At 41.7% G+C, this 26,691-nt stretch overlaps 1 protein-coding gene across 1 annotated transcript in view; it reads left to right on the forward strand.

The window, feature by feature from the left end:
- Positions 1–224: 224 nt before the first annotated feature.
- The window catches only part of LOC308397112 (endothelin-2), a 42,258-nt gene continuing 15,791 nt past the window's right edge, over positions 225–26,691 (forward strand). The window contains exons 1-2 of the mRNA XM_080882840.1: positions 225–617; positions 19,619–19,775. Coding sequence (XP_080738966.1) covers positions 557–617; positions 19,619–19,775 — 218 coding nt within the window. The 5' untranslated portion in view covers positions 225–556. The remainder of the gene's footprint in view (positions 618–19,618; positions 19,776–26,691) is intronic.

The raw sequence follows: 26,691 nt of genomic DNA on the forward strand, positions 1-26,691 counted from the left end.
GGAGGCGAGCGTCACAATTCAGCTTACACAAAGAAAAAAAGAGGCGAGAAGATGAAAGAGACTAGTGAGGGACGCGGCAAGCATGAGAGCATGACATGGCTGAACCACAGGAGGAGGAGGCTGTGATTAATGACATTCAAGCTGTGAAGGTGTCTCAGTGCAGAGCCAGCCTCCCCGTTGTATCCTCCTCCTCCTCTCGCAGTCACTTCTCTCCATCTGTTTTGATGCAGCTCATAACAGATCGTCACATTATCCTCCCTCCGTCTGGAAACCGCAGCAGCCTTGGGATTAAACCCAGCACCACACTCCTCTCAGTGCTGCACCTGGGAGGCAGCTGTACACAGCGCGTTACCTGACTGGACATTTGAAACAAACCCTCGGAGCCCATTCTTCGTCTTCTTAGGTGCTCACTGGAAACACTTAGGTTAGGTTTTGATTCAGCAGGAGCCTCTGCTCTGCTGCTTCAGCTCCTCCAGCTGCTGCGAGGAACTTTACGAGGAGCCAAGGTGCTTTTGCTCCTTTGATTTCTCACCTGGATGCTGAGGAGATCAACAGGATGGACCTCACCTACATTTGTCTCCTCTTCACGGCTCTAATGTTGATCCAGCACAGCGAAGGTAAACCCGTTTTTATATCTGTCCAATTAGATGTTTGTTACTAGATGGGTGGGATGTAAGGACTCTGTTTACATGGTATAATTTACATGATCCTCTTAAAAGACAATGCATCACTAAGCAAATTAAGGAATATGTTATTCTTTGAGATCTAAGTATTTCTCCAGACGCTGATAAATTTTTATTCCCCTTTCAGGACTCAGTTTGATTTTATTAGCCAGTGAGTTAATAAACAGGTTTGTGGACTACCATGGCAACTTGTTAATTTTGGAGCCCTGAAATTAATAAAAGGTAGAAAAGAGTTATCAAGCTTACAAAAATAATAAACAAAAGTGGTTAAATAAAAAATAATGACCTTTTTCTGTATCTCTTACATAAATACTGCTCATTTTTAATACCGTCACAGCTTCTGCAAATCAAGTATCAAAAATCGATTAGGAATATTTAAACAGTGTTTGAGATGTCAATAAATTATGAATTTATTCATTTTCATGAAGGAAAAATCCACAGCACTACACGTTATTTTTCATGACATGAAAGCACTGCAACCTCAATATTTTAATGTTCACATTATTCATATTTTAATTGAAAGCAGAAACAACATCAGGACTGTGAGGCTGTATAATGAGATCTGCAGCTAGGCGCTCTGCTCTCTGGTTTCCACAGTTGAGCTCATCGTGACATTTTATTATTCAAAAAGCAATCAGAGGTCACGTAGCGTGTAAGGACTCCCTCTGTTGTCGCTTTCTAGCTCTTGGATGATGAAGTTTTACAGTGTCAGTGTCACGGCACCCTGTGACCTGTATATAATCATACCCTTGCTCTTTCAGCAAATTCCTGTGTTGAAGGTCCTACGAACAGATAGCTGTGGAAGGCCGCCTCACACTTCAAACATGATAGAGGTCAAATTTAAAAAGAATATGTCTAATTCAGGCTAAAAATGTCAAAAGTGCATTTATACTTCTCTCACTCTTCAATGTTGATGAAACTGGAACTAAAAGTAACTTTCCAACGTCACCATCTTCCAACACAGGATTGCTTTGTGTTTTAAAACGGCTGGTCTGGTTATAGTAAAACACCGCCAAATGTGATCTTTTCTGGGACCAAAACACCAATGAGAATAATACTGGAATAAACTGTAGGTTCAAAATACGAAACCCCAGTGAGCAGCATCACGATGGTTTCACCTTTCTTTGCATATTGTCGACTTGCTTCAGGTCTTTGAAGTTGCCGGGCTTTCATTCATGCACAGCACTCTTAAGGACCCACCACAGCATTAGAGTCAGGTTGCGGTCTGGACTTTGGATCATTGCAGACCTTGGGTCATTGCATTACCTCAGTACTTTTCTTTTTCAGACATTCTGTTGGAGATTTGCTGCTGTGCTTGGGATCACTGTCTGTTTTAGGCCAAGCTTTAGTCCAAACTTTAGGCCTCACACTGACTCTAGAATACATTGCTATGTAGGTAAGTTCACAGTGGATTCAATGACTGCAAAGTGCCTGTTGCTGCAAATCAAGATCAAACTGTCACCCTTCTACCACCATGCTTCACAGTTAGTGCTCTCCAAGCAAAGTACTTTCTTTTACAGAAGAGGCTTTCTCCTGGGAACCCTTATAAATAAGCCATACCTGTTCACTCTTTCTCAGTTCAGAGAGCTGTTCACTTGGAGGTGGCTGTAGCTCAGATCACCCTCTAATTGGAAGGTTAGTGGTTCGATCCCTGTCTGCTCGAGTCTGCATGCCAAATATCTTTGGGTAATGACTAGGGATGGGTATCGTTTAGGTTTTATCCGATACCGGTGCCAAATCGGTACTTTTGAAACGGTGCCGGTGCTCAAACGGTGCTCAAACCGGTGCTTAAAGAATGGAGAACACAAACTTTGTCCAAAAACCTCTCATGTTCAGCTGGTTTTTGTAAAAATATAACAATGTTAGCCTTTTCTGCAGCTATGGGGCATATATGGTATCACTCTTGGCTGGAAGCAGTGCTTAAACAATGGAAAAAACACAAACTTTGTCCTAAACCTCTCATGTTTAACTGTTTTCCACTTTTTCTTTGGTCATTTTAGCCTTTTTAGCCAGGGTGAAGGGAGTATCTGCCATCAAACAAGAGGACAGCCGCATGTAGCTATGATGATGTTTGCTAGTTCACCTTACATGCATTAATGTAATAACGTGGTTAGCCTACTCAACGTAAATTAGCTACTCACGCAGAGAAGAACGGCTGCTGCCACCATCATCCGTCATCATTTCTGCTACACTGGCAGGGCTAGGGGCCAGGACTCTCCTCTTCGTGTTTTTGGGGGATGTTGCATAACAGGCAACCCACCCGCAGTAGATGTGCTCGTGTGAGGTCTCGCAGCAAGCTATCAAATACGGCGCATTTCTGGGCTTTTAAAAAAAACGCTATGCGTCGCCAGGTGTTTCATCGGATTTGAGGTGTTACCTCCTTTGACAGTATCACAGTATCAACTTAAAGCACTTGTTGCTGCTGAGTTTGCATATTTTGCTATGAAGTACAGCCAGACTTTTGACCGCTTCGCCTTGGACATTTTTAATCTGTAGCTCTGCTCTAACAGAACGTACGTACCTGGCCCCGCCTACTATCCTCGGAAACGTAAAATGATTGGCTAGAATCTAAAGTGTATCACAGCTCAGGAAAAAAAAGCACCGAAATAAAGCACCGAAATGTGCGCTGCTTTTCGGTCTGGTTACTACCGTTTATGTCAGAACCGGCACCGGACACCGGTACCCATCCCTAGTAATAACCCCAGGTTTCCTGCACTGGAGTTTGAATGATAGATAGGTAGACAGACAGATAGATAGCACGTAGTTAGGGAATACATAGAAGATGTTTTCGTGTGAATGAGGCAAGCCATATAAAGTGCTCTGAGTAGAGGAGTGCTGTATAAGACACCAATATTAAATAAATTCTAACAGCTGATCAAGCTTAAATGTGCAGCTGTTGTTTAACGCGACATCCGCTGGTTTCCTCTTTCTGGCGCAAAGTGGGCAATAAACAAACGAGAGAGAAAAGCCGATCAGCTGATCATTGATCAGTTTCATGATCATGTTCATTGAAGTAGAAACAGGAGAGGGAGGGCAAAGAATGAGCGAAGAAGAGGCAGCTGTGCAGCGTAAAGACAGAATAACTCCAGCTTTGTGTCTTTTTCCATCCTAGCTGAAGTCCGGGACAAACTGTGTTCCTTTTCAGCTCAATACAAAATGCGTAATATTTTCTCTGAATACCGGACGATTCCAGTTTTTACAGGACGGTTGGCAACTCTAATAACTAACCTTATGAATAAAATAAAGTTCACTATCAGTAACATCATAGCACCCACCCAGCTGTATAGAAACTCCGTCATGCTAGCTAGTACGCAGTAAGAGTTATTGTAACTGACTGTAAAAAGTCAGCACAACGAAAATAAACTCCACCTAAACTTGGTTTATATCTGACCCAGATAGACTGCAGGTCATTACTTCTTACCTGAAGTTCAGTTCACCTGACACTCGGACCGGCGGCCGCCTCGGGTCTCTCCTCCTCCTGCCTCCCCTTTCTCTCATCCTCCTGCTGTCCTCCACCACTTGCTAATGTTACTGAATCTGTGGAAGCTCCGCGATAGCCACCACCAAACAACTGAGTTATTTTTACACACCGGCCAGCATCTGGCCAATCCACCACCTTTCATTGTTTATACCGTTACCAAAAAAAATAAAAAAAATCATTGGCCCATAAAAATGAAAAATCACCATAGACGGGTAAGATGGGACGATTTAGTCTGTGAAGCTGAGTTTGAGCCACACAGAAATCCAACCATGAACACAAAACGACCTCTTGTAGCCTCCAGCTAACATACCTGAGGGCTGCTGAGGAAATAAGTCTTACAGCTGTACATGCTAAGGACTGTGCGGTAAAACCCTTTTCATTGAAAATTAATTCTTTTTCAAATGACTGATGAGTCAAGTAAAACTGTGGATTTAATGAAAGCTGGTATAATCTGGTCTTTAGCTGAGTTTGGGTAACAATGCCTGGTTTAGGTGTTCTTCAGACTGTTAGCACATTCAATCCCCAGATATCTTTGTGAAGCAGCTAATAAAATGTTTTCAGAAACCTTGATGGTAAGGCCCTCACAGAAGGAAGAAGTAATTTTAAAAAATACAAAAGGACATTATTTCACATTAGCCCGAGGTATAGTTTGAGCCTGCCAGGAACTTTAAAAATCGAAGCAGGCTGGGATATTTAACTTTTTGAATAGGTCTACCTGCAGAACTGGATTGTGGATCTTTCATTTCTAAAACCAGGGCTGTGTTGTGTTTTCATACTCCTAAATTTCCTGCACAAGTCTAAACCAGGCTTTCTATTATAGAAGAGTCATTTACAAAGAAAGCTTTGTAGGCTTGATAAAGGTGCCTACAAAGTGAATAAAAATTCATTAATTATTTTAATATACAAATATTGAATTGAAACACTGGCAAAAAAATCATGGTTTGTCAAACAGACTCATTTCATGGTGCAGGCGATGAAGGACAAACACATTATCGGGTGTTTTAAAGAGTTATTTGTGATTTGAACTCATTTAAACTTTTGAAACACCAAAGACATAAAGTGGAATAACCAGTCTAGGTAGCAGCAGACCAGTGACCCCTCTGTTCTCAAAGATAACATTCCTGGTTTGGTCTTTAGGTTTGTTGGCTTGAACCACACGCAGTGCTTACAATGGCTTACAGAGCCGATCTTCTCAAAAGAATTTACAAGCATAACAAATTTAAATCATACTTTATGCTCATTCTTGCATGATGAATTTATATTTGTGATAATAAAAATGTTGTCACATGTACAGTACGTGTCAAAGAAGCCTGACACCAAGTCTAATTTAGCATGCCACAGGCCAGCCAGCTGAAGTACAGCTGGGCACATTTATGTGTAATCCTGGTAAGAACAGGATTTGGTGCAGCATTACAGTATGACCCTCTTGGTGTTGCTGAATGAAAACCCACATCCTCAGGTAGATCTTAAAGGTTAAGGGACGGGGTGGCTACTTGCAGTTGCAAGTTTTCTTTTACATTTACACACCACAAGCTAGAGCTAACCGTTGTAATCATTTCGAGCAGTGTGCAGTTAAAAGGAAAATATAAATGGAAGTTGGCTGAACATCTTCTCTATGAAACAAGAATTACTGAGGTTTGTCATAAAGTGTGAGCACATTCTGAGAAACACCAGCGTTCTTCCTGTTTCTACATCAGTTGAAATCGTCATTATGAAATAGTACTTGTGGTTTCGGGTGTCCTGACCAACACTCAATCTACTCATTTCCTCTTGTTCAGCAGTGTGCATGCTCATTACTGTCACAGGGTACTACTTATGACTGAGGTGAGGCGAGGAGCTGCCTTTTCCATGAAATATTTAGCATACTGAATTACTGGGTACATGCTACCTCCATCATCTTAAACAAATATAGTTTGGGTAGAGTCTTTGTTAGCGTGAGGACCTCAGAGAATTTTTAAAGCACCTTTCTGTCAACATGTTGTCCCTACTCTTTCTCTACTTTTCTGGCTGCCGCTGTCTTTTTTTCCCACTTACCAAACTGTCTACCGTTTTTCTTGCCATTTTTCTGTCTCCTCTATCTCCACCTTCCCGTTGGTCTTAATCTGTGCTGCGTGTTTTGTATTTGTCTATCACAGCCAGACATCTGAGCCTTATTAGGGATTGCTGGAGAAAGTAGCACTTTGAAATCACAAGACAACACCACAGCCTGTCACGGCTGGCGGAGGGAGCCGTGTGGTGTGGAGGAAAAGGAGGACCCAAGATGCAGCAAACTGATGATACGAGTGATGTTTTATTTACAAAGGTGGTGGTGACAAAAACAGGCAACGAGGTATGAGTACTTTACAAACGGAAACCTAAACTGGGAGAAACTAAATAGCAAACCTGAGACCGTACAAAGGGGGTGCGGGGCAGAGGGACGCAGAGACAGGACACCATGGAACGCAGATGAATGCAGAGATACGCAGAAATACACGGATGAGTGCAGACGAGCCGACAACGAACACAGACCGACACCCACTAAATATACACACACAAGGTAATCAGGTAATCACACACAGGAGGGAAGAACAGCTGAACCTAATACACCTGGGGACCGGAGGAGACAAGCTGAACACAATAACAGACACAGACCTTCAGAACAGAACAGGAAATCCAGAACACGAGCCTTCAAAATAAAACAGGAAACAGACTGATGTACAACACAACACGGGGACATGAACAGAGCACCAAGGACAGACACAGGTAGGGCTGACAATACACCAAACTTCAGGTTAACCCTAACTAATACAGATCAGAAAAAACGCAAAACGCTGGGTCAACGACCCAGGACCATGACACAGCCTTTGTCTTCGAGCACTGAGGACACTAAATAAAACCTAACAGCCTGTATAACAACAGAAACAGCCTGAGCTGGTTGAAAATGTGCAGATGGGTGGTAATTTGAAAGAAAAACTACAACCCTGACCCTTACAGTTTGAGCCCTACTTTTCTGTTCCTGTCCATTTTTCCTTATAGTGAGACTGGTCACTGCAAATCAATGCAAAGTAATAACTCATATCACCTTTCTCTCCTGGGATAATGATGCCCCAGTCCACTAAATGATTAGATTAGGAAGAAATGTTTGGACTTGTACCCTGGGCACTCACCGGATTTCAGGCCAGCTGACTTTAGAATGAAACAAATGAAGTAAAAGAATTTGGAAGAATGGTGTTGGTGTCTCCAACAGAGATCAGCAGATTTGGACAGTCAGTAGCTAAGAGCAGATCAACTGTTCTGGTAGCAAGGGCACAACACTTTACTAAAATATTTGGGAATTTTTAAAAAATTTATTTTTTCATTTATTTTATTCATTTTACTAATCCTTGAACACAATCTTCATGCCACTATGTAACCCTCGTTTACATTTCCTATCCCAAATATTTTGGAATGAAACAAGCCATCAGCTGTCAAACAGCTGTTTGGTAAAAAGCTTAAAAATCTACAAAGACAATCTTCAAAAAGTCACAAATCTCTAATGTTTTGGCAAATAACATGAAAGGGTTAATTTCTCCGTCAAACTGCAACCTGTGCGTCAACACAAGGATAAAGTCAGGCTACCTTCTGGAGCTCAGGTGTCATCATTATCACTAACTTGACGCTCGCCGTTCTTCGCTCTGTGCTCACCTGTGCTCAGTCGGGAGGTCAGAAGGTCTCTGACAAAGCAACATGTCCAGGGTGGACGTCAGAGTTTCATCAGGGATGGTTGATGGAAAGTGTATTTTGTTTTTAAACTCTCAAGTGTAATTTTATTCTGCCTTTCGTGACATAAAACTGGAGACACTGGGGCTTCAACGGCCCCAAATTAGGCTGGGAGTTTACTCTGGCTTTAATGTTGGCCTCAGTACATTTTTATAATCTCCGAACGTTGTGCCCGCCAAGGGTAGAATGTTCAGAGACAATGCCCAAGAGTGCGCTCAAACTAAATACAGTGTTTTACTTCTTACACAAAACCACTGCATACCTTCTGTTTCTTTTCAAGTGTTTATGAATGCTGAAGAATTCAAAGGACTGAATGTTACAGTCTTTTCCTGGCTGAGAGGTTTGTACCTGTGCACTGACTTCTGCCAGTCCAAACAACCAGCTCGTGGATTAGCAGCTGATCCATGTGTATATTGTCAAATATTGTCAAACCCCGCGGAGCCTACCAGACCCTCTCATAACAGGGGCAAGAAATTAAACTTTGGCTCAGCAGTCCGCACACGATGCAGGACCCTGAACAGGGGGTTTGCCTCTTGGTATTTCCCATGATTTTATTTTTGTTCTTAAGCCAAAGATGCAAAATAGCACACGAGCTTGCATGAATACTTGCACATGTATGTAAAGTATGCAGGTTCATATGCACAGGCATGTGGATACCTGTGCTAAAGGATCACAAAATACTAAATGCAAATTATGGGAAAGGAAATGTGCATCACACTGAGAGCTGCTTAAAGGACTGAAAGGGTGCCAAATACAGAGACGAAATCATAAGGTCCAGGAAAAGTTTAAATGTTTACATCCATAAAGTGTAATTCACTGCCTGTGGCAAGGAAACAATAAAGAACCAACTTTCAGCTTGAAGTCTGATATCACTCATGCTCCTATAGAGAACAAGACTGGCAAATATCCAAGTAAGATTTCAGGGACAGTGCTTCCCCCATAGTGTGTGTAAAATTTATTATGCCGAGCTCAAGATCAGTCTGATATGTTGTTGTTCTTCTTCTTATTATTAGTATTATTATCATTATTATTATAACTAGTAGTAGTAGTATTGTTCTGGCATTCATTAAGAGCATCACGTTCATGGTCTCTTTTGTATTGTATTTGTGTTACTTTTATCTGTCACAGCTGCTTTGAAATGTTCCCTGATATGCAAACGACTGATGGATCTGAATTATCGATTCAAATGTTTACTAAGACTGATATTAAGATTCTCAAAGCTCACATTATGATGTTTTAGTGGCAGAAAGCATCAGTTTGCAACTCAGGTTCTGGAAATGACACTAACCAGACAAGAACCGAACCCAAGGTGCTGACTGAACATTTTGGCACCTTGTTCCACACAGTGAGCTCTGCAGGAAGAATAAACTCAAAGTGGTGTTGCGTGACTTTTGTGATACATGATGTGACTTCTTACCCAGCTCGTGAATTAAATTGTCTTTTCATTTTACTTTTGTTCTCTATGACACGTTCCTCTTAGATATTTTCTGCTTGTGACTGAATTAACACGAGAAGCTCTGATGCCCACCCAGTTTTTGTTCGTTTATTTCTGGCACAGTTAGATGCTTAGCTCTCATTGGCTTCTGCCCAAGACAAACAAAACCTGAAACTTGAAGGCTTGAAAAACATCTGGAATCAACTAAAGATGCTCAGCCTAAGCAGACTTAGCAGTCCCTGTATTTCCTCTGTCTCTGCAGGTTTGTGAGCATTGTAATTAACACAAACGTCTTTGGGACTGTGCACCAACCCAGTGTGAGTGTGAGTGATCCATTGAGTGTCTACCATCAGTCAATATCAGACCCCTAACTATAACCCTTAGGTGGCCTAAAATTGCCCCAGGAGGTTGTCCTTACCTCATTCAGCAGAGGTCATTTTGTCTTTATGATATAGTCATAAAATCTTGGCCTTTGTCATACAAAAAGGAGTATTTAATTAAATAAGGTGATAAGTTCAAAGAAGGCTGCGATGATAAAATAAAAATGATAAATGATATTTCAATTTTCTTCTTGACAGATCTCAGCCCTGAAATCAAAACGTTAGTGAGGATGAAGCGAAAGGCACCGACAGGTGGTGGCACTGAAAAGTTCACTTTTTTTTCCCCCGACAAACTTGAGGATTCGCGATACGCTCAGTGCTGCAAACATCTGCACGCTGCACTCTGTCATTATTAGTATTATTCTATCCTTTCTGCAGACCGCTCAATCAGTGCCCATGTCTCCGATTTTGCAGTAATTACAACAAGCTGCTTCTTTTGTCTTCAGTCAGATGTCTTAACTTAATCAGAGGTTTACAGGACAAATGAGCGATGGAGACATCTCCCTGTTCAAAAGATGCAAACCAGCGAGGCTGGTTGCATCTGTACATCAATCTTTGATGCTGTACATACACATAAAACATGTGTATTATATATTCTGTTAAAGAATATAAAAGCAATGATGGAGAAACTCGAGCCACCGCACAGCTGGGTGCCACGTGTTCAAACTGAGAGAGGCAAGGTCGACGTTGATGCCAGTTTGTTTTTTTTCTGGCATATTTCTGGCCTTTGGACTCGACATCAGTGCTCCAAAGTGACATTTTGGAAGCAACACTCACTCAGTCATCCTCTGGCACAGCCTCGGAAAAGATGAATAATAATGACTAAATAGGAACATGATAATTCAATATCACAAAATGTGAAACTGGTTAGTGTCATATTGTCTTTTTAGCTTTCGATGCAAATGAGTGGCCTTTCAAGCAGTTGAAAGTCTTTATTGAGGAATTTAGTTTTGATGACAGAGATTTAACCTGACAAATCTCTGAAGTCATCTGAGAGACAGCATTATTTGACTGTTTCCTCATGCAGGCCAGGATTGAAACCTCTAAGCTGCTTGTCTAACCTCGTCTATGTACAGTACGTAAAGGTCACACTCAAGCATGTGTGTTTTTAGGAGGAAATGTGAGGACCATGGATAAAAAGTGTGAAATCTCCATGCCAAATGGATTCAAGCCTCAGTATCGAGAAAGTCCCTCAGTTCAGGTGAGTTGGACTTGGCTGCCCGAGAAGTAACTGTGCAAACCAGTTTGGAAAATGTGTTTGTTTAATGTGCCTTCCTGCTGCAAAACTCCAGATGCAGAAACACTGAGACGTGAAGTTTCCCAAAAACTTTTAACCGAAGCAGAACTGATTTTTTATTTTACCTTGACTAATAACTAATAATAAATATAATTCCTGGTGTACTTGCACCAGCTTCAGTTACATAAAGAGGAAGGACACTTTACAGGTCATTTTTCTTCTGTCAGATTAACAGTTGTTTTTATCTTTAAACAAAGATTCAGTTTTTTATTTGACATTCTTGCTTTGACTGAAACTCCGCTGATCACGCCTCAGCTCAGTTTCTACCAACCAGTAAGGTGATGTGAAACATCTGTGGTGTCAACCCCACTGTGAGGTCAGGAAGTCTGGATCAAGCCTGAAGTGCTATTAGGAAGTTGAAGCTAAGCTGGGATTAAAATCATTTTACATTTTGTAGAGTTTTCTTGTCAAGGCATTTTATTCACATTCAGTGTTTCAATCAGTCCGAAGGTTTCCTCTTAAAGAAAGTTATCACAGATCCTTTTCAGAATATACTTTGGCATTACCACAAAGACCGTGGGTTAAAAATAAGATCCGAGCACTGTGAAGTAAAGCAGAACAGGAGATCCATTATCCTCTTCATCGTGTTGTGTCTGATATCGTAATGATGTCTGGCAGAAAGCTGCTGTGCTGACAGATGTGTCCGTCTGGCACTGAAGCATTCAGGTGTGCAAAAACACACACATAACTTCGACATGACGTTGCAAACAGCAGCAGGTAGCTTTGTGTGGTTCCCGGTCTGTACTTGCCTAAATAAAACCTCCTCACTCCTCCATGACAGCACCCTGCTGCCCAGAATATACAAAATGCTCTGTATCAGTGCAAAGTGCATGCATATGTGTTAAAAATGTGACGCAAAATTAGATTTGAGCGTAGGCGGGCTAGGCTCAGTCTCAGATACAGAGCAAGAAGTTTTGGCATCTGGAATCTGCCACTTAAAAAGAGCCATTTAATGTTGCCTTTTATTGGAGGTTTTCCGTGCTGGTTTACCTCCGGGTAGTCCCAGAAAATCCTGGAGAGATTATAAATCTCAGCATCCCCCAAAAGTATTTTGAAAATGTTGCTTGAGAAGTGTTTTACTGGGATGCTTATTGTAGTAAAAGGGCCTCCACTGACTGGTGTGTCTGAGAATGCTCATCCTGCTGATGACGGCTGGGGTTAGTTGAAATTAGAGATGGACCGATCCGATGTTACGTATCGGTATCGGTCCGATACTGACCTAAATTACTGGATCGGATATCGGAGAAAAATAAAAAATGTAATCCGATCCATTAAATATCACGAAAGCACCTCACAAAACTTGCAACACGCCGTAACTCACCTCAGAACGTTAGCACGTGGGAGCAGTATGCATCACGTGATAGAGCGGCTGTGGCATGCTGGACCTGTCGGTGGTCTGGATAGCATTTGGAGCTTCGCTAGCAACCCGGCATTTCATCTCCGACAAAGTTATCCCCGAGAGAAGTAAAGCAAGTGTGTAAGTCCATCTCTGAATGTAAAGCATTCCTGCGTTAAGCTTAACAAGCGACTGCCTCTTCTTGCTGCTACTTCAATCATGAAACGGCTTAATGATCAGCTGATCGGCTTTTCTGTCGCGAGTCCGTCTCTCTTGTTTGTTTTTGGCCCACTTTGCACCAGAAAGAGGAAACCAGTGGCTGAACAACAGCAGCACGTTTAAGCTTGATAAGCTGTTGTTAGAATTTATTTAATATTAATTTTTACACCAGGATCTTTTTCTACGTAGCTGACGCTGGTAACTGTGCAGGGGCGGATCTAGCAAAGTTTAGCTAGGGGGGCCGATAGGGCATGAACAGGGAAAAGGGGGCACAAAGACATACTTTTCTTTCTTATTTTCATTTAAAATGTCGAGCTTTTAATAAATAATTATCTGACACCCAAAGTTTTAATTTGATGTAAAAGGAATAGAAGTCCATTACTGTATATAGTATTTTAGTGAGGACTCGAGCAGCAGAGTTCTGAATGAGCTGTAGTTGTCTGACTGATTTTTTAGGTAGACCTGTAAAGATGCTGTTACAGTAATCAAGCCTACTAAAGATGAATGCATGGACTAGTTTTTCCAGGTCCTGTTGAGACATCAGATCTTTTATCCTTGATATATTCTTGAGGTGATAGTAAGCTGACTTTGTTATTGTCTTAATGTGTTTTTCTAAGTTTAGGTCTGCATCCATCACTACACCCAAATTTCTCGCCTGGGGCCCGTTCTTCGTACGTCGCTTACTACATCCAAGATCAAATGACACATCCAAGATCAAATCATCGCGCTAACTCTGAGCTCGCTATTCCGGTTCCCCGAACACACCTGTTGTTGACGATTAGTATAGCTGGATGAAGTAATGTGAGATCACTGGGTGGCCCAACAGGGGCTACGCATCGATAGTAGAAACATTGATCGGCAACCCTTTGATTGGTCGGCGAAAATGTCGAAGGAGCGCGCTCGGTATTCTTCGGCAGCAGAGCAAGAACTCTTGAGTGAGGGATTTCAGGAGTTTCAGCGTTTAATTAAAACGCAAGGGAACACTGCAAAGGCTGCAAAAGCAAGGAGAGGGGGCTGGCAGAAAGTTGCTGACAAATCAAACTCGTAAGTAATTTAATAATAACAATAATAATGGAGTGGATTTATATAGCGCTTTTCAAGGCACCCAAAGCGCTTTACAATGCCACTATTCATTCACTCTCACATTCACACACTGGTGGAGGCAGCTACGGTTGTAGCCACAGCTGCCCTGGGGCAGACTGACAGAAGCCAGGCTGCCATATTGCGCCATCGGCCCCTCTGGCCAACACCAGTAGGCGGTAGGGTAGATTTATCATATCACACCATATTATCCAATATTATATTACATTATATTATATTATATTATATTATAATATGTTATATTATATCCCCTTTCACATTAGAGCCACAACAGGACCCACTAGAACATGGGAACAAGTAAAAGTGAAATATAAGAATATTCTACAGAATGGTAATATTTATCACTTATATTGCTTGTCGTCTCTTGGAAAGAGACCCTGGAATACTCTGTTTGTTTGTTCATAACAGCAACCAAGAAAAGGGCAGAGCAAAAAAAAAGACAGGTGGTGGTCCTGCACCCCCTCGTCAACAAGTTGGTTAAGTGAATAATACCCTCACGGGAAAATCGATATCTCTCTATGAGCACACTGTCGCGCTGAGCTAAAGGATCCTGTCTGTCCCGCAATATACGCTGAATTCTGAGGACTCTCCTTATCAATCTTGCACCTTCCGCAATGGGTGGCTCGCGTAAACGGACAGGATATGACTGCGACAGACTTCCCAAATCCACCTTCGCTTTTATAGCCGTGGTCTCTCATCTTGATTACACGAAGTAATTTACAATTACTACTCTGAAATATGAATTACATCTGTAATAATCACATACATGTAATAGAATGTTAATAGTACATTTCCCTTTTTTAGGGAATGACTTGTATGTATCTGTGTGAAATCAATAAAAGGATCAAGTGCTGCATTATCTTTAGTTACATTGATGTTATTTATTTATGGTGAAACAGTGGTGGAATATCGCTGTTGCTTTCGTATGAATGACGCGGACATACCTGCGTGGCCGCGATCTAATCCTGTTTACATAAAGTAAACCTGCTCCCGAGCAGGTTTACGCTTACGGCTCTGTTGCTATGACAGCAAGTCCCGGATGGGCTTCGAAGAACCGAACGATCCAGGATCACGCGAAATCGTCAACAGTCAAATCCGGCTAACTTACTTAGCGAGGTACGAAGAACGGGCCCCTGGTTTGTGGTTTTTAGATGTATAGATTGAAGTTCTCTGGTGACCTGTAATCGTTTTTCTTTGGCGCCAAAGACTATTACCTCAGTTTTGTTTTTGTTTAGCTGAAGAAAATTGTGGCACAACCAGTCATTGATTTCCTCAATGCATTTACCAAGAGCCTGTACAGTGCCTCGGTCTCCTGGTGACATTGTGATATATATTTGTGTGTCATCTGCATAGCTGTGATAGTTTATTTTGTTGTTGTTTATAATCTGTGCCAGTGGGAGCATGTAGATGTTAAACAGAAGGGGTCCCAAGATGGAACCTTGGGGAACTCCACATGTGATACTTGTCTGCTCAGATGTGAAGTTACCTATTGATACAAAGTATTTCCTGTTTTCTACGTATGTTTTGAACCAGTTTAGTACAGTTCCTGAAAGACCTGTCCAGTTCTCCAGTCGTTTGAGTAATATGTTGTGGTCAACTGTATCAAATGCTGCACTGAGATCCAGTAAAACTAGGACTGACATTTTTCCACTGTCTGTATTCAGACATATGTCATTAAACACTTTGGTCAGAGCGGTTTCAGTGCTGTGGTTCTGTCTAAAACCTGACTGGAAGGCATCATAGCAATTATTCTGTTTTAAGAAGTAACTGAGCTGTTGAGAAACTGCTTTTTCAATGATCTTACTTAAAAACGGGAGATTTGAGATCGGCCTGTAGTTGTTCATTTGTGTCTTGTCAAGATTGTCCTTTTTCAGTATAGGTTTGATTACAGCAGTTTTTAGTGATTCTGGAAACACACCTGATAATAAAGAAAAGTTGACGATCTGTAACAGGTCTGACTCTAAAGTCTTTGAGACCTTTTTGAAAAAACTTGTTGGCAGGACATCTAAACAGCAGGAGGAGGAGTTCAGTTGACCTAAGATGTCCTCCAGGTCTTTGCTGTTAATAGGTTGAAACTGTTTCATGGTGTTTAAACAGTTTTTTGGTGGACACAGTACATATCCTGGATCTGCTGTTGATGTACCAATTGCTTGTCTAATTTTTTGGATTTTTTCAGTGAAGAATTTGGCAAAGTCATTGCAGGCCATGGTCGAATGAAGTTCAGCTGCCACTGACACAGGGGGGTTTGTTAGCCTGTCAACTGTAGAAAATAAGACCCGAGCATTATGGCTGTTTTTAGTGATGATGTCAGAGAAGTAGGACCTCCTTGCATTCCTCAGTTGTAAATTATAATTGTGAAGTTTCTCTTTATAAATGTCATAATGAACCTGGAGGTTTGTTTTTCTCCATCTGCGCTCAGCTTTCCTACACTCTCTTTTTTCATTTTTCACCAGTGTGGAGTTTCTCCATGGAGACTTTTTCCTTCCAGAGATAACCTTCATCTTAGTGGGAGCAATAGTGTCCATTACATTTAACATGTTAGCATTGAAGCTATTGACGAGCTCATTGACTGACCCTCTGGACAGGTCAGGTGTTAATGGGAAGACCTGGTTAAAAATTGCACTACTGTGTTCAGTTATACACCGTTTTGTGATCACTGCTGTTGATATATTTGTGTGGGCTGAGATTTTACTTTCAAAGAAAACACAGTAATGATCAGACAGGCCCACATCAGACACAGTAACCTTTGAAATGCTCAGGCCTTTGGAGATCAGTAGGTCAAGAGTGTGTCCTCTATTATGTGTGGCCTCTGTTACATGCTGAGTCAGCCCAAAGTTGCCCAGAGTGTTACTCAGGTCTTTAGTCCCTTTGTCCTGAGGGTTGTCCACATGAATGTTAAAATCCCCAACAATAATTACACAGTCGAAATCAACACAGATCACAGACAGCAGTTCACTGAGGTCATTAAAAAAGTCTGTGCAGTATTTGGGAGGCCTGTAAACATTAAGAAACACAACTTTGGATGGGGCCTTCAGCTGTAAAGCCACATATTCAAAAGACTGAAAACTTCCAGGAGATAGCTGCTTACATTGAAATGATTCAGGACCAAAATACATCAATGACCTCCTGACCCAGTATGAACCATCCAGATCCCTCAGGTCATCTGGATCCGGTCTTTTATCAGTTCCCAGAGTCAGAACCAGACACGGAGAAGCTGCATTCAGCTTTTATGCTCCTTACATCTGGAACAAACTCCCAGAAAGCCTCAGATCAGCTGAAACACTCAGTTTATTTAAATCCAGGTTGAAGACTCACTTATTCTCAGCTGCATTTGAATAAAGCACCAAATCCACACTTTAAGCTTAAATTTCAAAACTTACATTTAACTACTGATTTTATCTACTGTTCTGATTTTATCTGTTTTGATTTTATATACTGTTGTTTGTTTGTTTGTTTGTTAATTAGTTAGTTTATTTGCTTGTTTTAATCAATTTTAAATCATGCTTTTTATTTGTTCTTGTTTCTAATGTCTCTGTAAAGCACTTTGAATCACCTTGTTGTTGAATTGTGCTATACAAATAAACTTGCCTTGCCTTGCCTTGCCTATATAGTAACTATTAAGTCTAATATACCCTAGTAAGCTATAGTACTTTTTCCTTTGGGAAGGTACCATCTGTGCAGTCTGCAATTTTGTTGAAGAAAGATGTTGAATCTATTTAATATTTCTTGAGAAATAATTGATTTCTGTGCATTTTTTTTCACACTGCATCAAATTAAGGTTGATTACGTCGATTAAGCATCATGAGGTGGAGGGTGGTTCCCTATTTTTTATTTATTTATTTTTGTTGTTGCTGGGAGTTGGAACCCTATTAGTTAGGTTGCTTAATATTTACGCTAAGTACTCTTTAAAATACCAGAATAGGGAGGATGGTGTAGGTTTAAGTTTATTAGATTGATCAGTATTGCTGAACTATGAAATTTTTTTTTTTGCATACAGGTATAACAGAATAGCTTTAGTGTAGTTGTTGTTTTAAACTTGAGTATGAACTTATACAAAATGCAGCAAGATATTAAAAAACAGTTTTGTTGATTAAAAAACACTATATCGGATTCATATCGGTATCGGCAGATATCCAAATTTATGATATCGGAATCGGTATCGGACATAAAAAAGTGGTATCGTGCCATCTCTAGTTGAAATGTGAACCTTTATGAACTTTCTTTGAAAAATGTGCATGAATAAAAACCTAATGTGATTCTCTGGGACACAGCCGGGTGAAGAACAGAGCAACACCTAAGTTTATTGTGAGAAAAGGTGTTATTTTGCTCCCACATGTAAATCGTGTAAATCCCTCTTGGACGCCTAAACGTTCTCCCATGCGCATCGAGAACAAGATCAAAGGCCGTCTGTGGGTTCTGCCTGCTTTATGGGCTCTCTGTGTGTACGTGTGCTTTTAAACATGTGTCTTTGTGTTTGTAAGTCTATGTTCAGGTACAATATTACATGTCATTCATGCTAAGGGAGTTGTGTTAAGTTAAGTGGGAAGGAACAGGGAGTTGTTCCGACGCTCCGGTGACAAAAACAAAGGCAATGACGGCTCTGGCTCTCTTATCGGAAACACACCAGGCCCGTTGGAGGGCATGGTGTCATGTGACTGTAGCTGTGAATGTGCTTTTCTGGGGTGTTGATGAAGACCTTGAGACTATAAAATTGAATAAAGTAATTTCCGACTTTAACAAAGTAAAAGCTGCACACAGACTTTCCTTTGTTGTGCACCCAAGGAAAACCTGTGAGTGAATGAACTAGTTAGGTTAAGAGTAGCTATTTCTACAGGTACTGGATTGATTGCCATGAAATTTCTAAAAGGCATTCATGGCCCCAACAGGCTGGATCTCTTTGTTGATGCATTAACTTATAATCCTGCAGTCGGCTCTACCGCCATGCAAGCCGCTCTTGAAGCTGCTCATGGTGGGTATCTGAACTTTCTTAATGTTTACCGTCTTCACCATCCATCGTTTGTATCCTGTTGATTTATGTTGACATTTCTTATTAGCAGCAAATGAAAATAAAATGAATAATAAACCACCATACAAATTTAAACATTAATATCTGTACCCAGTCTAGATCTTAAAACCAATATTTTCAGTCTCATGTTTTACCAGTTTTCCAATCTGCCCCAGGGCTGGTGATGTGAGCAAACCCTGGCGTTATAGTTTCTGGATATAATAACTGGAAGTATATAGGAATGAAAGTTGGATGCAATGTCCATTTTTTCTTTAGGTCTATGAGAAACTGACCCTACTGCTCAGTTGATACACGGCCCCAGTAAACACTTTCCTGACGTGTCCCAGTGGCCATGCTTATTTAATACATGCTCGTATTTCAGACTAGGGGGCGTATGCTTTTTTGCACTGGACCTGCCCAATGGGTCCTGTTAAAATGACTACAGATTTTATATACAGTCTATTGTTTTTAGGCATTTGCAAATTATCAGTGGCAATTGCACATGCAAGCTCACAGTGTAAGGATCCCACAGTATTCCCACTCTTCCTGTTGATGCTTCACGTCTCTTTGCATTTGAAACACGTACATACCTGTAGGAATTCACGTGCTGTGTAGGCAGTTTTTAATGTATGTTTCCACCTCGAGGTACAACAGATCATCATCAGCAAAAATGTAAAGAAAAGAGACAAAGAGACTGACATGTGGATAAAATATGATTGCTTCTCTCCTCAACACCAGCTTTAGATGAGAACTGCTTCACACGGCTTCTTCATTAATATTGATCTAAACAGAATTGGCAGTAAAAATTTGAATTCTGAACTCAAATCTCAAGTTAATGCAAACATCTCTCATTCATCCACTCATGACAAAGCAGCAGAATCGCTGCATACTTGAGTAGATGATCATTAATAGCCGATAACCCTGCCCTGCCTGTGTGTTCCAGCCCTCTCTGTTTCGAGCTCTGTGCTGGAGGATGGCCCCCCAGTGCAGCTCCCCCATATGGCTCACCGGCGAGAGAAACGCTGCTCCTGCGAGAACCAGAAAGACAAAGAGTGCATTTTTTTCTGTCACATTGGCATCGTCTGGATCAACACCCCGAGGTGAGTCTGCGAGAGAACAAAATTAACCCTTGTGTGGTGTTCGTATTTTTGTTACACAGCCAGTGTTCATGGGTCTGGTGGACCCGCTAGAGTTTTGGCTTTCCAAATTAACACTATCAAACAATTTTATGTTAAATTACTCAACAGATGTTTACTTCATCCCAATTACAAGACATATGAACAGCAAACATGGTTAATTTTTTCCCTTTACCTTTGTTAGATCACATTTATGAATTAATGTGCTTCTCGTTTTTCTTTTATATAAAATGTTATAAATAAATCAGTTATAATCAAGTGGAGTGAGTGGAAAGACACAACACATTTACACGTGAAAAAATAATTAATTGTTTAATTTTTCTTTTGAAAAAAACTGAACACGGGTCTCACAGACCCGAACACCATACAAGGGTTAAACATTTTATGGCTTTGTTTCCTCTGTAATGAAACATTGGAGTGTTGCGATAAAGTTTACTGCCGTAAATGTGATGACAAAACAAAACCGAGAAAAGAAGTTGTCTATAATCTGTCCAAAGGATAAACAAAGCTCTGTGCGTGCAGCTTTAGCAGGGCCGTGGGTGGGAGGCTTCTGCAGCAGCTTCAGTCCATGAATAAGATTAACTTTCACTGTTTTGTCAAGGCAGTGATTTTCTGAATTTTCAGTGATTTTCCCCTTATTCTGCCTCAGACCAAAGACATGCACAGTAGCACATTAGCTTCACTGCTGAGTCTGAAGCAGATAAAGTGGTGACATGGAGCAACCATTCACCAACCATTCAGAGACTTGAATGGTTGGTGAGGCTAGAAATTTTCTCTACATTTCTCATTTCATTTCCATATTTCTCCTTAAGAGAGTCAGACTCTGCAGCACCCGTCCTACTGAGCATACATGTGTACACTCAACCACTTATCCACATCAGGGTCATGTGAGGTGGTCAGAGCAAAAGGCAGAGTTCCCCCAGAACAGCTCCTCAGCCTTAGTCACATCCACTGCAACAAGTCTTTAATTAATGCCTGGTTCACCTTTCAATTCAATTCAATTCAGTTTTATTTATACAGCGCCAAATCACAACAACACACAAGACACTTTATATTGTAAGGTAGACCCTACAAAAATACGTACAGAGAAAAACTCAACAATCATATGACCCCCTATGAGCAAGCACTTTGGCAACAGTGGTAAGGAAAAACTCCCTTTAAACAGGAAGAAAATTCCAGCAGAACCAGGCTCTGGGAGCGGCAGCCATCTGCCGCGACCAGTTGCTGTGAGAGAAGGAAGACAGAATAAAAGACATACTGTGGAAGAGAGCTAGAGATTAATAACAGTATGATTCAGTGCATAGACGTCTATTAACACATAGTGAGAGAAGAAAAAACACACAGTGTATCATTGGAATCCCCCGGCAGCCTACACGTATTGCAGCATAACTAAGGGAGGATTCAGGGTCACCTGGTCCAGCCCTAATGATTCAGCAAAAAGGAAAGTTTGAAGCCTAATCTTGAAAGTAGAGATAGTGTCTGTGTCCTGAATACAAACTGGAAGCTGGTTCCACAGAAGAGGGGCCTGAAAACTGAAGGCTCTCCCTCCCATTCTACTTTTAAATTCTCTAGAAACAACAAGTGTGATGGTACTACAAGGTCATTAAGATAAAATGGGGCCTGATTATTTGAGCTTTAATACTAATACTACATTTCTTTAACTCTGTGAAGAGACAAGTGAGTAACAAAGGTTCCCTGAAACAGCCATGTCGGGTTGACTTGAATGTCTTTTCTAGTCCAGTTGTTCATATTTTTTAAAATGGCTGGCCTCAAATAAGAAGTAGGCGTGCAGCTCCCTTCACAATTGGTAGCAATTAACTTCATTTTAGTTCAGTATGCACAAGCAACGAGTAACCGCTTAGATGTGGTGGAGCTAATGAGAAAGCACACCTTTCCTAAAGAAGGGTTGTTTCTGCTCAGTTTCCTCTCCGTGTTTCAAAAGAGCTTTTTTTAACCCTTTAACACCAACTCAACAGAGAGTCTGAAATCATGGTCGGACCTTTATCTGCCCACAGCTGCTTAACTCCTCACAGCCTGCTCCCGTTTGTGTGTTGACATTTCATCCTCAACTGTTTCTAGAAATGAGACGCAGTTATAATAATAATAACTCAATTTACCCCTGTTCAAAATAATGAGATGAAAAGATTTAAAGGTAAAAATGTGGAAGATAGTGTAGAAATCTTAGAATAAAATAATAATAAAATGGAAAAAGTAGTCTGGTTTGAGCTTTACTATATGTATTTACAGCATCATCCCTTTTGATAAAGTGCAATTATGCTGTTCAGTGTTTCCCTGAATTGGTTACTGCACTGTAAGCTGTTTCATGTCATGCCAGTAAGTCACACTCCAAATTAATTGGTGTAGAAAAAGACAAGTCACCAAAATAGCTTCCAGAGGTTAGCCAAAAACGGCTCCAGTGGTGGTGGGACCGTCTCAGACTGTTAGCTCACTCTAAATATAGCCATGTGGTAAAATGCAATCTTCCTGCTTTCACTATAAAGACGCTTTAAAGAGCACTGCCAGCACCCGCTGTCACTAATGATGCCACTAAAGAGCGTTGGGGAGTCCCGAGTGCATTTCCTTTTTCTTCACACACAGCGTCATTTAAAATATGTAACCTTGCTAACATGTACGCGACAGAGTGAACAACATGTTTTATTCTTGCAAATAACCACATCTGTAGACCTAAACAAAATTATCCATTTGAGAACAGCGCTTGAAGGTTCACACTGTCGGTAGGAGAGCAACAGACAGAAGATCAGAACAAGCTGAAATAATGTTGGGTTTTTTTCTACTCGTGTTGTATTGTTTAAAGAGAAAATATCGAGTAACACCAGTGTAACCTTTAAAGGACATCCTTTGGCTCCCTGCTATTTTACACCAGAAGAAAACAGAAATCTCGGAGTACTTGAAGCACAAAGGCTGTTTTTAAAGTCCGATTTTCACCTTCGCAAGTGTTCAAACAAACAGTGAAGTCAGTGAGGAGTTTCCCTCTCAGTTACAGATGGATGTGTCTGATCATCCAAAAAGGCAGTGATCCAAACTAAAGAGAGAGACGCCAGGATCAGAACCACCTTCAGTGAACTCAAACAAACGCAATTTATTTAACATCTGCTCATTTTTGGACTCATTTATTTGACAGCAAGACAACAGAAAACATATTATTATTTTGGCACTGTCACTGACAATATGAGCCAATAATTAACTGTCAAACTCAGTGCCTGCCGGCATGACATGCTGTCAGGGATGGCGTGGTCATATTTTATTGGGAGGACACAGTGTGAGATATGAGTTGTGCTGCTGAATAGACTTTATTCAAAAGTTTTAAAAAAGTCCAAATGTAACGTGTTATCAGCCGCCCCTCCACACGCGTGACCTGTAGGCATATACCGCGGAGAAAACAGAAAATTGTGCTATGGGAATGATTTGGTTTGATGTAGACACCAAATGAGTAAAACATAATCGTTTGGTGAAAGTTTCAGGGATTGATGTTTGTGTCACATCTGGCGAGGCAGACGGTGAGGCGTGGGGAGACTGGGGACCCAAGTGCAGGCAAATGGAAATAAGGGTGGAATGATAACAAAAAATGAGCCTTTATTGTCAGCTGTACAAATCCTAAAGAACTGAGGGAGCTATAAATACTGAAACAGAAACCAACAAACTAGCAGTGATAAATCATGATGAAATCAAAGATTAACAATAACACAAAACACTGGGTCACCGACCCAGGACCGTGACAGTTTGAAGCCCAAAGTTTTGTCCACACCAGCCTCCTATCCACTCGAACATCACATTATATCCTTCTTTGCTTCTGTCGTGATCTCTGCACAACACAACAGGCCAGATGCACAACATCTGAATGAGAGGATATTTGTTTTTATATTTCTTCCTGTTAAATCACTCTCAGTACCTCCAGTATCATAAAGGATTTATCTTCCTCCAGGTCTAATGCTGCAAGAACTCTGGTCGTGTAGCTTCGTGTAGACAAGAAGAAAGTAAAGGTTCACTCTCAGTCATTTCCAGTGTTGGGACTAACGCGTTATTAAGTAACGCGTTACAGTAACTACGTTATTATTGTGGTAACGAGCACGGTAACTAGTTATTATGCCAAAACTGGGAACGCGTTACTCGTTACTGGGATTTAGATAGGCTCGTTATCTGTTACTTCGTGTGGTGGCTATCGCGGAGCTTCCACAGATTCAATAACATTAACAAGTGGTGGAGGCCAGCAGGTGGATGAAGGAAAAGGGAGGCAAGAGGAGAGACCCGAAGCGGCCGCTGGTCCGAGTGTGTCAGGTGAACTGAACACAAGAAGTTATAACCTGCAGTCCATCTGGGTCAGATATGAACCAAGTTTAGGTGGAGTTTATTTTCGTTATGCTGACTTTTTCGTACTGGGTGCTAGCTAGCATGACGGAGTTTCTATACAGCTGGGTGGGTGCTATGTTACTGATGTTGAACTTTATTTTGTTCATAAGGTTAATTATTAGAGTTGCCAACCATTCCGTAAAAAACAGAATCGTCTCGTATTCAGAGAAAATATTACGCGTTTCTTATTGAGGTGAAAAGGAACAGTTTGTCCCGGACACAAAGCTGAAGTTATTCTGTGTCTCTGCTGCACAGCTGCCTCTTCTCCTCTCATCCTCTCACCCTCCCTCTCCTGTTTCTACTTCAATCATGAAACTGATCAATGATCAGCTGATTGGCTTTTCTCTCTTGTTTATTTATCACCCACTTTGCGCCAGAAAGAGGAAACCAGCCGATGTCGCGGTAAACAATGGCAGCACTTTTAAGCTTGATCAGCTGTTGTTAGAATTTATTTAATATTAATTTCTAGTATCAGCTGATGTTGGCTGGAGCCACAGCTGTAAAGCTGCTGGTCATGATATCAGTTTGGTTATCTGGTGAGAAGGAAACATGAAGATGAAAGCAGGAGATGTCCTTACTGAATCACCAGAGCTGTGATGGAGAAACAGGTTTACCTTTTAGTTAACATGAATGAGTTGAAGGGAAGTTATGAACTGTTTCTGAGAGACAAATAACACCAGGATCCTTTTCTAAGTAGCTGACAGCTGGTAACTGTGCAGGGGCGGGTCTAGCAAAGTGTTGCCAGGGGTCCATGTAGGGCATTAAAAGGGAAAGGGGGGCACAAGGAAATACTTTCTTATTCTCATTTAAAATGTCTCACTTTTTAAAAAATAATTATCTTACAACAAACAATTGATAGATTAATGCATATATACCATCAGAACAGTGTACATCACTGTCACAACAGTGTTTATTTTCATTCAAAGGCTTTATGATTTTTCCTATAATGGTGGGCCAGTCTCTAGTCAAAATGCCCGGGACGATTTTTTTGTCCCAGTCCAGCCCTGTATGCAGCTCATCTGCAGTCTGGTGTTACCTACATCTTCCTATTCAGAAGGCAGAATTTCCGAGTTCTGAGTACAATCGAAAGCACCACGACTGCAGTTTGTGTTGGATGTAAAAAGCAGGCTAGGATAGAATCAGGCGTGGGATTTCTCTCGTGGAAATGTGCACATTATCTTTTCCTTTAATTGGTAGGTGGCACAGTGCACTGTGGCAAGTAAGCAAGCTAGAAGACTAGCAATCTTGCTGGGTATCTAGTTACGGAAGCAACACATTAAGAGAATTCTGAGTAAAACCAAAGTTACTTTCCCTAGTAACTAGTTACTCTGAAAGTAACGAGTAACTTGAAGTAACTGAGTTACTTTTGATAGAAGTAACTAGTAATGTAACTAAGTTACTAATTTAAGGTAACTTACCCAACACTGGTCATTTCCTAGCTTCACATTTGGCTGTAGAAAACGTGCTCGTCATGAATCTGATCGTTCTTCAGATGCATCTATGAGACTGAACTTGGAAACAGTTTGGCAAAAGGCCAGGACAGTCTTGGCCCATCTTAATGCCTGGACCCAAACGCAGACTGAGGACCAGTGTTGGTCAAGTTACTTGAAAAAGGTAATCAGTAACTAATTACTTGCCCAAAAAAGTAATCCCATTACTTTACTGATTACTTATTTTCAAAAGTAATTAATTACTTAGTTACTTAAAAAAAAAAAAAAAACAAAAAAAAACACGATTTACAACCTGAATAGGTGATAAAGCGAAACAAAAACACCGAAGCACAAGAAAGCCCCAAAACAAAACACGAGTCCAAAAAAGAACAGTTCAGGGGGCCGACAGCACAGGAGGCCAAACAGTTCAGGGGGCCGGCCGCGCGGAAGGCAGCGGCGGCGACGAAGAAGACGACGGAGCAGTTCAGGGGGCCGGCCACGCGGAAGGCAGCGGCGGCGCTCCAGTGTCAAGCGTACTGGCTGAGGCCCGGTGGGCACAGGACCAGACGGGGCCGGACCAGGCGATGGCGGGGCCGGACCAGGCGATGGCGGGGCTGAAGACACGGAGGCTGGGCCAGGCGAGGCTGAAGACACGGAGGCTGGGCCAGGCGAGGATGATGATGGAGCTGCAGCAGGCGAGGATGATGATGGAGCTGCAGCAGGCGGCTGGACGGGCTCCTCGGGCCCCCCAGCCGACGAGGCAGGAAGCTGGACGGGCTCCTCGGGCCCCCCAGCCGACGAGGCAGGAAACAAAGGCCGGAGCGGTCCCTCGGACCCTCCAGCGGAGACACGAGGCGAAGGCCGGAGCGGTCCCTCAGACCCTCCAATGGAGACACTAGACGAAGGCCGGAGCGGCCCCTCGGACCCTCCAGCGGAGACAGGAGACGAAGGCCAGACGGGCCCCCCGGACCCTCCAGCGGAAACAGAAGACGAAGGCCGGAGCGGTCCCTCGGACCCTCCAGCGGAGACACGAGATGAAGGCTGGACGGGCCCCTTGGACCCTCCAGCAGAAGCCATCACAA

The sequence above is a fragment of the Rhamphochromis sp. 'chilingali' genome, assembly GCF_963969265.1.
Source record: "Rhamphochromis sp. 'chilingali' genome assembly, chromosome: 5".
In the NCBI taxonomy this organism is placed as follows: Eukaryota; Metazoa; Chordata; class Actinopteri; order Cichliformes; family Cichlidae; genus Rhamphochromis; species Rhamphochromis sp. 'chilingali'.